At 43.6% G+C, this 13,694-nt stretch overlaps 1 protein-coding gene across 1 annotated transcript in view; it reads right to left on the bottom strand.

Annotated features, from left to right (window-relative positions):
- Window positions 1-1,461: 1,461 nt before the first annotated feature.
- LOC115148628 (calpain-5-like) overlaps window positions 1,462-13,694 on the bottom strand; it is a 55,185-nt gene continuing 42,952 nt past the window's right edge. Inside the window, exons 5-13 of the mRNA XM_029690695.1 lie at window positions 13,080-13,272; window positions 10,718-10,911; window positions 7,922-7,999; window positions 7,482-7,677; window positions 7,168-7,290; window positions 6,582-6,778; window positions 5,969-6,090; window positions 4,759-4,895; window positions 1,462-4,569 (exon numbers count right to left, since the gene is read on the bottom strand). Coding sequence (XP_029546555.1) covers window positions 4,387-4,569; window positions 4,759-4,895; window positions 5,969-6,090; window positions 6,582-6,778; window positions 7,168-7,290; window positions 7,482-7,677; window positions 7,922-7,999; window positions 10,718-10,911; window positions 13,080-13,272 — 1,423 coding nt within the window. The 3' untranslated portion in view covers window positions 1,462-4,386. The remainder of the gene's footprint in view (window positions 4,570-4,758; window positions 4,896-5,968; window positions 6,091-6,581; window positions 6,779-7,167; window positions 7,291-7,481; window positions 7,678-7,921; window positions 8,000-10,717; window positions 10,912-13,079; window positions 13,273-13,694) is intronic.

Below are 13,694 nucleotides of genomic sequence, written 5' to 3'. Positions count from 1 at the left end.
ATGATCCTGACTAAATTACAGCCATTATGAGTAACTTGAACATTTCCTTCATCGAGACAAAACATCTAGGTTATTATAGTTGTGATTTTGTTTTTTCGTTTTTAGATTTTTATTTAAAATTCAGTTTAATTTCATCTAGTCTTCAGACGATGTACTATTTTTTATTTACTTTGAGTTTCATAAAATCATTTCTATTTAATTTCAATTTAAAAATGTGTGTGTTTGGGACAGAAAGTAGCATTATGCATGCGTGGCAGGCCTACAGTTTGTATTCTTGGTGGGGATGTCACTTCTTGTCACTGGGGGACAATAATACATAAGGTGATGGGTCAGGTCATAGGTTTGTTTAGGTTTAAATTATAAATCAATCTTAATGTGACTTGGATTTAAAAGGATGATCGTCTGTGTCTAACTCAGATTCAGACATTTCCACCGCACCGTTCAAAGCTACGGCCAGCTCTGGTTGTTGTTGATCATTCTCTTGCCTGTTCTGTAATAGCTTGATAGCCTTGACTATGTTCGCCCCGTTGTCAGTTACGACAAGTAGGATCTTCTCCTCTGGTATGTCACTTGCGGTCAATTACCTCTCCTGTGTATGGATGCTAAATCCGATGGAGGTTGAGCGACGCATGCTGTGCCTTGTTGGAGGAGGGGGTGATAGAAGCAGGCTGATATACCCATAAATGAAGTAGTCATTCCTTTCTTGCTCCATCCGTCTACACTCGGTTATTTTTCCATGCCTCTTTCAGAATCTCCTTAATTTTCTGGGTTGCTGTATCCATTTGCAAAGCAATCAAACGGTTTACTCTAGCAGCGCCAGGTTTTACATTTGGGATCAGGTGTTTGGTTGAATTATCTGAAGGCTCCTGGACTTGCCAGACTGGATGAATAAATGAACAAGTGCTTCTTCTCTTTTTTTAGGTTCTGATCTTTCTATTCTTTTCATGATAACTGCTAAAGTTGGTTGCAGTTGATGAGCAGCTACTAATAGCCGGTGGCTGGCTTTATAATGAAATTGTATGATTCTTTGTGGGCACAGTTCAGATGAACTTTGAGGTTTTTTGGGTGTTCTCTTTAATCTCTGTCCCACACATGCTGCCATCTTCTGACACTACAATACATTTCCTTTTGTCCTTTCTAGCAATGTACTCAAAACAATGGATGCCGCCATTGTTCACGCCTATGGTTCACATTCGCGCTCGGATTTCTTCCCTGTTAGCTACAGGCTTGACGGATGCCAGTAGAACGCTACCTGCCCGAATGCATAGTGCCAACTGTAAACTTTGGTGGAGGAGGAATAATGGTCTGGCTAGGCCCCTTAGTTCCAGTGAAATCTTAACGGTACAGCATACAATGACATTCTAGACGATTCTGTGCTTACAACTTTGTGGCAACAGTTTGGGGAAGCCCCTTTCCTGTTTCAAACATGACAATGCCCCTGTGCACAAAGCGAGGTCCACACAGAAAGGGTTTGTCGAGATCGGTGTGGAAAAACTTGACTGGCCTGCACAGAGCCCTGACCTCAACCACATTGAATTGGAGCGCTGACTGCGAGTATAACATATTGCCTTATAACAAGACAGTTTGAAGTTTCGGCTTGCAAAGCAGCTCTGTCAATATCGGCACCGCTGTTTACATGAATGAATCTGGACGCTTCTAATTATGCTAACTACTGGCAGATTCTGTCGCTATGGGCCTTCAGACACAACTCAAGGTAAGGGTAATTCGACACAAAAATAGATTTCGCATGAACTATCCCTTTCAGAGTTGTTTTTTTTAGCAACCAGTTTAGTCTCTCTGTCTTAGTCTGCAACTGAACAACATAGAAGGAAATACATATGTCACGCAGCACTTGAATGGCATTTTCGTCATTTGAAGCAACGAACGATAGTCAATAGTAAAAACATATTGTTATGAGTGGTGGATGTCACTGATCAGTACCTTTAAAGTGACCCTTTTAAAACATATTGATATGGCATTGATATGATGTGCAATAGTGTAAACATGCTGATTCTTAAACACCACCATTTGTTTCCCCACACTGAAGATGGAAAGAATAAAGAAATATAGAATAGTAACAATAGAAGAACAATACAAGGCCATGTACATATCATTAAAAATTATCTATGCAAGACACATTAATTCATTAAACGCATTAATAAATATACAAACAATAATACAATAAATAAATAAAATGCAATAAATGCCATTGTTGTTCGAGTAATGCAAAAAAGAAAAAGGCGCTGAAACAAGCACATAAACAAGTAAAAGGGAACTGATGGTTCGATAAAGAGAGAGATTGGTCGGTCGATGCTCTCCGCATTACATTCAACAAATAAATGTCTCTGGAGTGATTCTTAACGTACGTGGGATCCCACGTCAGATCCTGCTCTAGAAACGTCTCTGCAATCATATTGCACTTCTGAAAAGATACTCGACATGACAACATAGCGTTTGGGGCTTGTATCTCCTTGTATATCTTCTGTCTCCAACGCTCGCCACTGTCAAAGATTGAGATAAATAGCCTGTGGAAAGCAGGTCAAAAGAGAAAGTGCGACATGATCTATGTGAGAAGAGATGCTAACGGTTTTGGGGACTGTAACAGTGATGGTTCTGAATGATGTGATAGTCTCTGTCTTGGCAAGACAAAAACCTACACTTTTCACACTACCATTTCAAATAGTTTAAAACGATGCTAATCCAAACTGTGTTCCGGTCGGGAATAGTGGTATCGAGTCACAACAGAGTCAGAGCCAGGAACAAGGCTATGGCACGTTGTTTTTGGCAGGAGTCGACTGACGGATTTCCTGCCTCTTCTCTCCGTCCACTCTCTCTTCTTCCGCTCATCCCTCCATCCAGCCATGTCCGTGAGCCTGTCAGAGCCAGGCGAGGTGCATGATGTTCAAAGGCGCAGGCATAACACGTACGTACGAATGCATGCACACACACACACACACACACACACACACACACACACACACACACACACACACACACACACACACACACACACACACACACAACAGCTGCTGTCTCTCAGGTCACATGATTTACGCGATTCAGGTCAATTGACAGGAGTCCCATGACTCAGGAAGCGTCAGGCAGTGGCGTTGCCGTAGAGATGACCGACTGACGTGGCACAGTGGCGACTGCCGCCGGCAAAAAAGAGAGGGAGGGAGGGCCTGGTCCGTCTTTGGTCCCGTAAAGCACTTGAATATGGCAGGCGGAGCTCCACAGTCACTCCACTGGGGCATATCAAAAGTGCCGGTTGCTAAGCTAAGTTAAATAAAGTTAAATAAAGGTTAAATAAAAATTAAATAAAACATTTGTGTGTAAAGGGGGAATGGGGTGTGTGCAATGCAGGCAGATAATGTTTTTGCCGTGCTAAACTCGATTTTGTCCATGGCAACCTGTAGAAGCGAAGGGTAGCGTAGTCCGAGGGGATGGGAGTGGGAGGAGGAAGAGGAAAGGGGGATAGCTGTGATGGAAGGGGGAGGAGGCAAGGCTACACCCACTATACCACCCAATACAATGACCCCCCCTCCCACCCGACATATGGCTGGTCACAGGCTCCTAAAGAGACCCACTCAGCCTTAAGGCGATGTATAGCCCTTAGAGACACTGGCAGATGCATGAGGGGTGCAGGAGCATGTTAAAAGTGTGTGTGTGTGTGTGTGTGTGTGTGTGTGTGTGTGTGTGTGTGTGTGTGAGAGTTGAAGGCATGTAGAGGGAGTAGTCTTGCCTACTACTTACTAAAACGATATACATACTGTGTACTAATCATACTTCATACTATTTAGAATGTACTGTTTAGTATATTTCTGCAGTAAGCTTCAAATATCAACATACCAGGCTCACCCATAATGAGAATGTGTCATCTAAAGCACAACGCTTTGTTTCCCACCATTCATTCATTTTGGTAGCTGATTATCAGCAGTTTATCGGCTGTTGTCACACCTAGGTGGGTCTGAAAAGACACTTCTCTTCCTCAATAGTGTGCAGTGAATTCTACTAGATGGAAAGATTAAATGGAGTATGACATCCTGGCATTTCAAGCAAACAAAATGTTCAATATTTCACATACTATAAAACTTTATATTTTCGCATACCCAATCAGCCTACTATTTGGAACTCAGACACGGCCTGTGTGTTTGTGTGTGTGTGTGTGTGTGTGTAACAGTGAGAGTGAGAGAAAGAGTCAGAAAGAAAGAAAGCTGTGTCTGTATATGTTGAGGGGGGTGTTGGGTTGGGTGGAGCAGGGGTGGGGGGGGATTAACCGTTTAACTGACATGCTCGGTTTAGGGGGGGCGAAAGGTCGTCAAGATGACAAAGGTCAAGCTCCTTCGACATTCCACGGCGAGAGCGGCGACGGCGGTGGTTGTGACGTCATATGTTGATGAGTGTGATGCAGGTGATGAGGCGCACGGTGACCGTGCCCGGGAGGTCGTTGTCTTGGCGATTGCCCTTGTCGCGCAGGTGGAGCGTGTGCTGCTCCTGCCGGTCGTTTGGGTCACTGGACAGGGTCACCTGACCCAGGAAGGTATCCACAATGACGTTCTTATTGTAGATCTATTATGGTATGGCCCAAGGTCCAAGGAGAGCAGAGAGGAAAGAGAAAAAGAGGGAGAGAGGGGGGAGAGAGGAAGCATAGGAAAAGTGATTTTCAAAAAGTTAGAATAAAACATATTCAAGAGATAGAGGGATACATACTGTATGAACACACAAAAAAAAGATTTCCTCCTCTCAGTCTGTGCTCACCTCAATGTGGATGCTTTCCTTGGGTTTCTTGCGGTAGAACAGGCCTTTGACATCGAAGTTGGGGCTCCGCGTGTCCTTGTGCACCGGGGAGCGCACCCTCTCCCCCTCACAGGTGATGATGACGTACGGGTCCGAGGCTGGGAGGGAGATGGAAGGAAGGATGAGGGACAGCTGTCAATCTCTGTATCGGCATGGGAAGTGTAAACGTGTGTGTGTGTTCATGTGTACTCAACTATGCAGGCCAAAACCAACTCTTGGTCTAAATGAAGCCAATCCTTATCTGGCCATCAGACCAACCAGCAAGCGGACAGGTCTCTGACAGGTAGGTAGAGAAGGGCTTTAGTTGCTTGTGCTACTAGGTAGGTAGAGGATATGGGGAGAAGGAACTATTGAAGACTATAAATCTGAAAGGGAGGGGATAGGTTTCAGCCATATGGAAAAAAGTATTCCTAAACCTAGCCCTTTGTGGAACTACTACCATTTTGCTTATATCTATCCAATCCTCTTCGATCTACATGAAGCTAGGGGTTAAGGGTTAGGACATGGGTATTCAACTCTTGCCCGACAAAGTCCAGAGCCTGCTGGTTTTCTGTTCTACCTGATAATTAATTGAACACACCTGGTGTCCCAGGTCTAAATCATTTCCTGATTAGAGGGGAACAATGTAAAAATGTAGTGGAACTGGCTTTGAGGTCCAGAGTTGAGTTTGAAGGGGTTTAGGGGCTAGGGGCTGTTTCTGGGCTGAGCCAAAGCCTATTGGACTATTACTGTGCAATATGTCTAGTTGTAGCTAAGCCGCTAGCCACTAGGGGATGCTGATGTACCTCCTTGTGTTTTGAACGGGTGCCTCTTCTTGTTGGGAATGAGACAGTGCAGCTCTGTGTATGACCAGAAGAGTTCACCTTGCAACACATGCTGGGGCACGGAAAAACACATACACACTCGCACAAAATGTGCAGTACACACTTAAACTCAAGTTACCCATCGGCAGAAGAGTGTGTCGACCATAACCTTTCCCCTCCAAATATCCCCCATCCTTTCCAGCATGGTCCAGTAACAATGGTGGAGATATAACTGGGCCATCCTAGTATAGGTCGTGTGAAAATAGTCTATGCAAGTCAGCTCCCAAAGCCTCCCTTCGACATGGGTGCGTACTGTAGCTTACTTTACTGTAGGCCTACTATTTCCTACTGCAGCCTTACTAGCTTACCTCCATTAGAGTCCTGGCCCTGGAGTCCCTCAGCACTCAGAACGTGGACCTGGGTGACCAGCTGGGGGTAACCACACATGCCCGTCCAACACGTCTGTGGGGGCTCATCTAGGTTCAACTCTCTGTTGGGTGGGGAAAGAAAGTGAATATGGGTGTTATTCATTTTGGTGAGAGTAATGGCAGTGGATGACAAATGACGTGAAAAGGGTTCTGGGTCCACTTAGAGAATCAGTTCAACTTTATCAAAAAGCTAAAAGCTTTTATAGAAACCCATACAATTCAACTGTTGTGCATGTTAAAGGGATCGTTCACTTTTTTGAAGTAAGTAGTAAAATGCAAAAAATACTTTAACCCCAAGTGTCGTAAAATACCAAAATGAAATATCCCTTTAACATACACACCAGTTGAATTTGATGGGTTTCTATAAAATTAGGTTTGTTATTTGATCAATTTTAACTGATTCAAATGAGGAAATCCCTATCATAGAACTACAAAACAATACTGTTCTATTCAATTCTATGACCCCAGTGAACTATCCCTTTGTAAAGGTAAGGAGGTTAAACGGAAGGGGGGGGGGGTGGGGGTGGGTCTGCATGTCGGCCGGCTGGTTTACTTGCAGTCTGAAGGCACGTCGGTGAAGACCCGCAACAGAAAGTCGCCCTGCTGCCCGGGGTCAAAAGTCGTGGGGATGATGACATAGCGACCCTCCTTGAGCTCCTTCCTGAGGAAGACGCAGCGCGAGTTGATGTAGATGGAGCCCGCCACCTTCTGCTGGGCCGTGTGCATGCGGTACTTTCTGTTCAGCTCCACCTAGAGGACGGGAGGGGACATGACGTCAGGGTCACATTTTAAAGCGAGACTTTCAAGGTAGATATGGCATCAGGCAGAGCAAGGATAGAGGCAGAAGCAGGGAGACAGATATAGGAGGTGGAAAGATGGCACATGCGAGGACTTAACCAGGATACTTATGTCTTATCTTCTATGTTATGAGTAGCAAGGAAGTAAAGAGACGGCAATACCATCAAGTAAAGAGTTAAGAGGCAAAAGGAAAGATTAATGTGGAGCGACAGAGTGTGTTCATCTTCCTGTGTATCCATCTGAGTGTGTCTGTGTATGTGTGTATGCTAACATCTGTGTATGTGTCTTCATACACAGATATGTGTCTTCATCTCTCTCTGTGTGTGCCTGTGTGTGTGTACCCGGTGAATGTCGAAGCCTATGGCCAGGTTATCTCCTTTGCCCTCTTTGGTGGTGGCTCTCCTCTCCTTCTGCTGCAGGGCGATCAACACCTCGTCCTCTACCTTATTCACATCAAACACATACTGCAGAGAGACATAAACACACTAATTAGAACAATCTCCTCAAATCAAATACAGAATATGCAGTACATGCAGAGACACCAACAGAAAAACGCATACAAACTTACACAGTACAAACACACTCCTACCCAGCCTCCCACCATCCACCTACACTCTCCCCACTTCCACACATCCTCCACCCTGATGCACCCCACCTGTGGGTTCTGGAGGAAGGTGGCTTTGTGGTTGATGCATCCTCCAGAGCGGTTCCTCAGAGGGTCTTGGCGGGGGACCCAGGAGCCCCTCATCACTTCCTCCTCCCATGTTTTGTGGATGCTCAGATAAGAGGTGTTGATGAGGCGGCACAGGATCAGGTCCGTGAAGTACTGGCAGAAGTCATCAAACGTCATCCTAGGGTGGAGAGGAAGGGAGGGCAAGAGGGAGGGAGGGTATATTTAGGAAAGTGCCACTCAATCAGTTAATAAAATACAGATGAATTAACTAGGGCCGGTTTCCCGGATACAGATAAAGCATAGTCCGGAGCATGCTTTTTAGTCCAGGCCTAGGCTTAATCTGTGTGTGGGTAAATGGCCCCTAATGTTTTAATGGTGTGTGTGTGTGTGTGTGTGTGTGTGTGTATTGTGGTCCCTCTCACCAGAATTCTCCGTCATCCTGCACGGTGACGCCCAGCTTCTCTCTCTCACTCTTGCTCACCTTCTTCCACTCCTCTGAGCTGGGGGCACAGACATGAAATTACCTCATGTTCGACAGTATGATACAAAGGAAATTACAGAGCAAACACACCACTGAAAAACCCTTTGGATTGGAGATTCCGAAGTTCAGCACCACATGACAATGGACAGCAATTTTCTCAGGAGCAGTCATAGATTAAAACAGGAAGACTTACCCCAGGAAGTAGGAATTGTAGGTATCGGCAATACATAGCAATTGTGTGTGTGCCTACGTGCATATGAAAATAAACCTCTCTTCTGTTTCTATGAAATTCCTGCCAGTTCCACAACTTCTGTGGGACTCTGTGACAAACTTCCACATTAAAACCTGTTGGGGCTAGGGGGCAGTATTTGCACGGCCGGATAAAAAAGTACCCTGATTTAATCTGGTTACTACTCTTGCCCAGAAACAAGAATATGCATATAATTAGTAGATTTGGATAGAAAACACTCTAAAGTTTCTAAAACTGTTTGAATGGTGTCTGTGAGTATAACAGAACTCATATGGCAGGCCAAAACCTGAGAAGATTCCATACAGGAAGTGCCCTGTCTGACAATTTGTTCTACTTCTAGGGCATCTCTATCAAAAATACAGCATCTCTGCTGTAACGTGACATTTTCTAAGGCTTCCATTGGCTCTCAGAAGGCGCCAGAAAGTGGAATGACGTCTCTGCAGTCTCTGGGCGAAAAACAGCAGGAGTTTTTGTAAATGGTCAGGCTGAGAACACTGACACTGCAGTGCGCGTCCACGAGAGGACTCCATGTTTTTCTTTCAGTCTATGAATGAATATAACGTCGCCCGGTTGGAATATTATTGCTATTTTACGAGAAAAATCGCATAAAAATTGATTTTAAACAGCGTTTGACATGCTTCGAAGTACGGTAATGGAATATTTTGAATTTTTTTGTCACGAAATGCGCCCGCGGATAGGGACCTCAACGCACGAACAAAACGGAGCTATTTCAATATAACTATGGATTATTTCGAACCAAAACAACATTTGTTGTTGAAGTAGAAGTCCTGGGAGTGCATTCTGACGAAGAACAACAACGGTAATCAAATTTTTCTTATAGTAAATCTGAGTTTGGTGAGGGCCAAACTTGGTGGGTGTCAAATTAGCTAGCCGGGATATCTACTCAGAATATTGCAAAATGTGCTTTCGCCGAAAAGCTATTTTAAAATCTGACACCGCGATTGCATAAAGGAGTTCTGTATCTATAATTCTTAAAATAATTGTTATGTATTTTGTGAACGTTAATCGTGAGTAATTAAGTAAATTCACCGGAAGTTTGCGGTGGGTATGCTAGTTCTGAACATCACATGCTAATGTAAAAAGCTGGTTTTTGATATAAATATGAACTAACTAACATGCATGTATTGTATAACATAATGTCCTAGGAGTGTCATCTGATGAAGATCATCAAAGGTTAGTGCCGCATTTAGCTGTGGTTTTGGTTTTTGTGACATATATGCATGCTTTGAAAATGGCTGTGTGATTATTTTTGGCAGGGTACTCTGACATAATCTAATGTTTTGCTTTCGCTGTAAAGCCTTTTTGAAATCGGACAGTGTGGTTAGATTAACGAGAGTCTTGTCTTTAAAATGGTGTAAAATAGTCATATGTTTGAGAAATTGAAGTTATAGCATTTATGAGGTATTTGTATTTCGCGCCACGCGATTCCACTGGCTGTTGACTAGTTAAACAATAAAATTAAATTGTGATCAAACCCCAGATATATTATACATGGATTCTTATGACTATATGAATGAAAGGAGACGACTCCTTTAATAACACCACTCAGTCACTTCCCCTTTAAGAACTAACATCTCTCTCCTTTACCTACTCAATAATTCAGCTGCCTTCACGAGCGAGCCCTACAATCTCTGCTGTGTCACACAACCTAGCGATAAACAGTAGGACACAACAGAAGGAGGAAGAGAGAAGCTCTTAGTCTTCTCCCCATCCTATTACATGATAAATGCCATAAATTAACTGTTGAACGTGTGATTTATTTTATTTATTATGTTAGATATTTTTGGATTCTATATTTTTTTTACTTTAAGGTGACTTAAACGTGTAAACATGTGCACGTGTGCCTTCATAAATAATAACTGTATTATTATTCTTTAAATTTTTTTACCATTCAACCAAGTTTATGTATAACAATACGACTCGTACACGTCTAACTCAGTTCCAAACAGTTGCGTTAATGGAATTCACTCCACAATATAATAGTCACTGTACTAACAGCACCCCTGCAGATCTCGGAATGACATTGTAATGGCTTTACTTTTTGTGTCTCCTACTGCATTATTACTCAAATGTAAAACATTTAGAGCCTACCCTTATTTTTCCCTCCATATTGTTGTTTTTCTTAAAATATATATATTTTTAAAAACACACACATTCACATGTTCAACAGTTAATTTATGGCATTTATCACCCCCCCCCCCCCACACACACACACACACACATACATGCATAACATTCCCCATTTCAGAAGATGGAGAACACCTCTCTCTCCACCTCATTACTCCTACACGGTCTAGTCGTTTCGAGGCAGTAAAGGCACTCTGAATAGGAGAAGCTTTCATTATGCAGTGTTGTGTACATCGAATTAGAATAAGAATGAATTGGGATACACATTCTACTCTAATTCGAATACTATGGTTGTGTAGTACCACTTCCATGCCTGAGGAGGCAGTGTTGTGTATTTACCTGTCGCTCCAGGGCCCGCTCCACTCCTTCTCTCCCCAGGGGTTCCTCATGCGGATCATATTGAGCTTCTCTGACTTGAAGAATGCCAGCAGGCCCTGGCCCAGACGCACCTTCTTCACGTCCGTCACTGCGTATGCGTGGCCCTTGACCAGGCCACAGTCTAGCCGTGCCTCCATGTCCTCCACTGTGGTCGCCTATGAGACAATTAATAATCAATTAATTAATTTAGAAATATTTATTTGTGCAGCACATGTCATACACAGAATGTAGCTCAAAGTGCTTGAGTTGTGACAAGGGTTATGTTCATTACGGCATGCGACATAATGAAAATGTGCATTCAGACATTTTGTTTGTTTGATGCCTATTGAACAAGGCCCAGTCAAGTTGAACTGAGGATTGGTTTGTTTGAATTGAGCTTGCAGCCTAGACGGCTGGTGCTGTCCCTTGCTACTTGATCATCAAAGTATCATTGAGCACAAGGCCCAGATGTAATGAGCCCGTTTCACAAACAAAGTGTGACGCAACGACAGCAAGGGAGCAACTACTAAGGAGACAGAAGGGGAAAAAAGGATAAAGAAGACAGGAAGGTAATGAGGGAAACCAGGGTCGTATTCATTAGTGCACAACGTAACAAAATGTTTTGCAATGGAAAACAAAAACAAGTGTTTTTTATTGGGAAAGGGGAGTACCTAGTCAATTGTACAAATGAATGCATTCAACTGAAATGTGTCTTCCACGTTTAACTCAACCCCTCTGAATCAGAGAGGTGCGGGGGGCTGCCTTAATCGACATCCATGTCGGATAAGATCATTTAGTCCCTCCCCGTTTCAGTTCATTTTCTTCCATTTGGTGCCTACTAAATATGACCCAGGGGATCCTACATTAAAAAAACAAACATACATGACTGTTCCTGCATGCACAAACCCTTCTCATAGACCTCACAGGCTCTCAACTTCTTAATGATAAAAATGATGTATGATTAGATAAATGGGGAATGTACGGCAGGTCAATAATCAAGAGAGGTGGCAAGAATGTTTAGAATTCGGCCTGAACATAATATTTTTTTTTTTAAATAGGTCACTACCCTCTTCTGCCGAGGCCCATAGACTCTGTGGTAGACGTGCTTTGAGCATTTGCTACCACACACATCATTTTTCAAACCGTGCTTACAAAAAACAGCGAGGGGGGGGGGAGAAGACAAAAAGCAATTAGGCTTGGAGTCTGGGGAGAGATGCACGAGTGTGGCTTTTAAGATGACTTTGTTGAATTCCTAAATCAGACCTCCTCACAACAAAAAGCCTGTGAGTAGTCAAGCATTTTTAGAATGTTGCCAGGACGTTACAACCATAACCAAACAACAACCACCAAGTCATGGGTCATGTCCGAGGAATTAACGACTACGGTTTTCGGTGCAGTCAGGGCCGTTCGTCTAGCTGACGTGTTTGTTTAGCCATTCTTTTTTTTCTTGTCCGTGTTCATTCTGTTGTTATTGTTCCGTAATGGAGCCTAATGAAAACTCATGAATATAAAACGCCTATCGCTGCCAGTTGAGCTAGTGTACTTGATTCGGAATCACACAATGTTGGACTGTAAATGAGTTCTAGTGCAGTAGTGGACGAGCGCAGAACCGCAGACAATCAAAAGGGGGGACTCGCTGCCTGCGTTCCAAATGTGCAACTTATTACCTTTACAGTGTACTACTTTCAACAAGGGCCCATAGGGTTCTGGTCAAAAGTAGTGCACTTTGTAGGGAGTAGGGTGCCATATGGGATGCAGTCAGTGGCTGCCCGGGGGAGAGTGGAACTCGTACAAATGGAGCTCCCAACAGCAGATGTTGCGTATTGATGAACAGATGAATAGACGGACTGACGGATGGACGGATAAACAACAAGCAGATTGAGGACGACAGGTAGATGGATGGATAGAGAAGAGGACGGTATTTGCATTCTAAAAGTGTATATGCACTCATACAAATTCAAGTCTCATCAGCAGAGAGAAAGCCTTGTGTGATTAGATTGATAGATAGATGGATAATCACAAAGGATTACATTTTCCTCTCGCAAATGTAGACTTTGCATGAGCCAACTAACCGCAACTTTCGAAATAGACACATTATCATGGTGAATGCCAAACGCTGCAATTTGCGATTTATGTTGCAATTCTTTGGTGTTCCAAATAGCACAAGGCAGAAAAAACTATTTTGCAACGGAAAACAAGAAGTACAGGCAGTACCTCCCTGTTTTCCAAGCATTTTTTTCTCATGTTTTGTATTGAACACGGCCTTAGATCTCCTAACTCACCCCCTGGCTGCCCCTGATCCAAAATGGTTGCCTAGTACAGAGCTTCCCCCTGAGTGACTCACCCGGATGGAGCAGCTGATGAGGCCGTCCCGGTTGTGGACCTTCAGCACCCTCTCAAACAGCTGGTTGCGGGCCACCTCGTCAGTGGCCATCTGGCCCTCCAGCAGGTCCATGGGCTCCGACACGCCCCCTGTGAAGTCCACCAGGGCATCCGCCGTGTTCCCGCCATCCAGGGCCTCGTAGCAGCCGTACACTCTGCAGGGACAGGTTGAGGAGGGAGAGGAGGAATGAATTAATGAGTTCATCTGAAGTCAAATATCTCCATCTATGCTGTCTACAGTGCACAGTTGACAACTGAATGACAACAACCTCTTATGTGACTCCACATCTCAAATCATAAAGACAGTAGCTAGTAGATACAGTATCTTGAATCAGTTAAAATAGTGACAGACAATCATAAGCCTAATTCTAAGACATTAAAGGCTTATACATGCTTATAACATGTTATAAAGCATTATACCTACAGGCGTTAAGTAAAGCATTACCAATTGGAAATATTTATTTACCTGAGTGAGTGAGTGCATCCTCGTTCTAAAGATTTTTCCTGCATTCCTCAAATATTGGGAGAGTAAAACATACAGTAGCATTTGATCCTATCCTAGATGATATTGCAGTAC

The sequence above is a fragment of the Salmo trutta genome, chromosome 15, assembly GCF_901001165.1.
Source record: "Salmo trutta chromosome 15, fSalTru1.1, whole genome shotgun sequence".
Classification (NCBI taxonomy): Eukaryota; Metazoa; Chordata; class Actinopteri; order Salmoniformes; family Salmonidae; genus Salmo; species Salmo trutta.
Note: the sequence above shows the minus strand (reverse complement) of the source record. Positions and strands in the feature narration are given on the sequence as shown.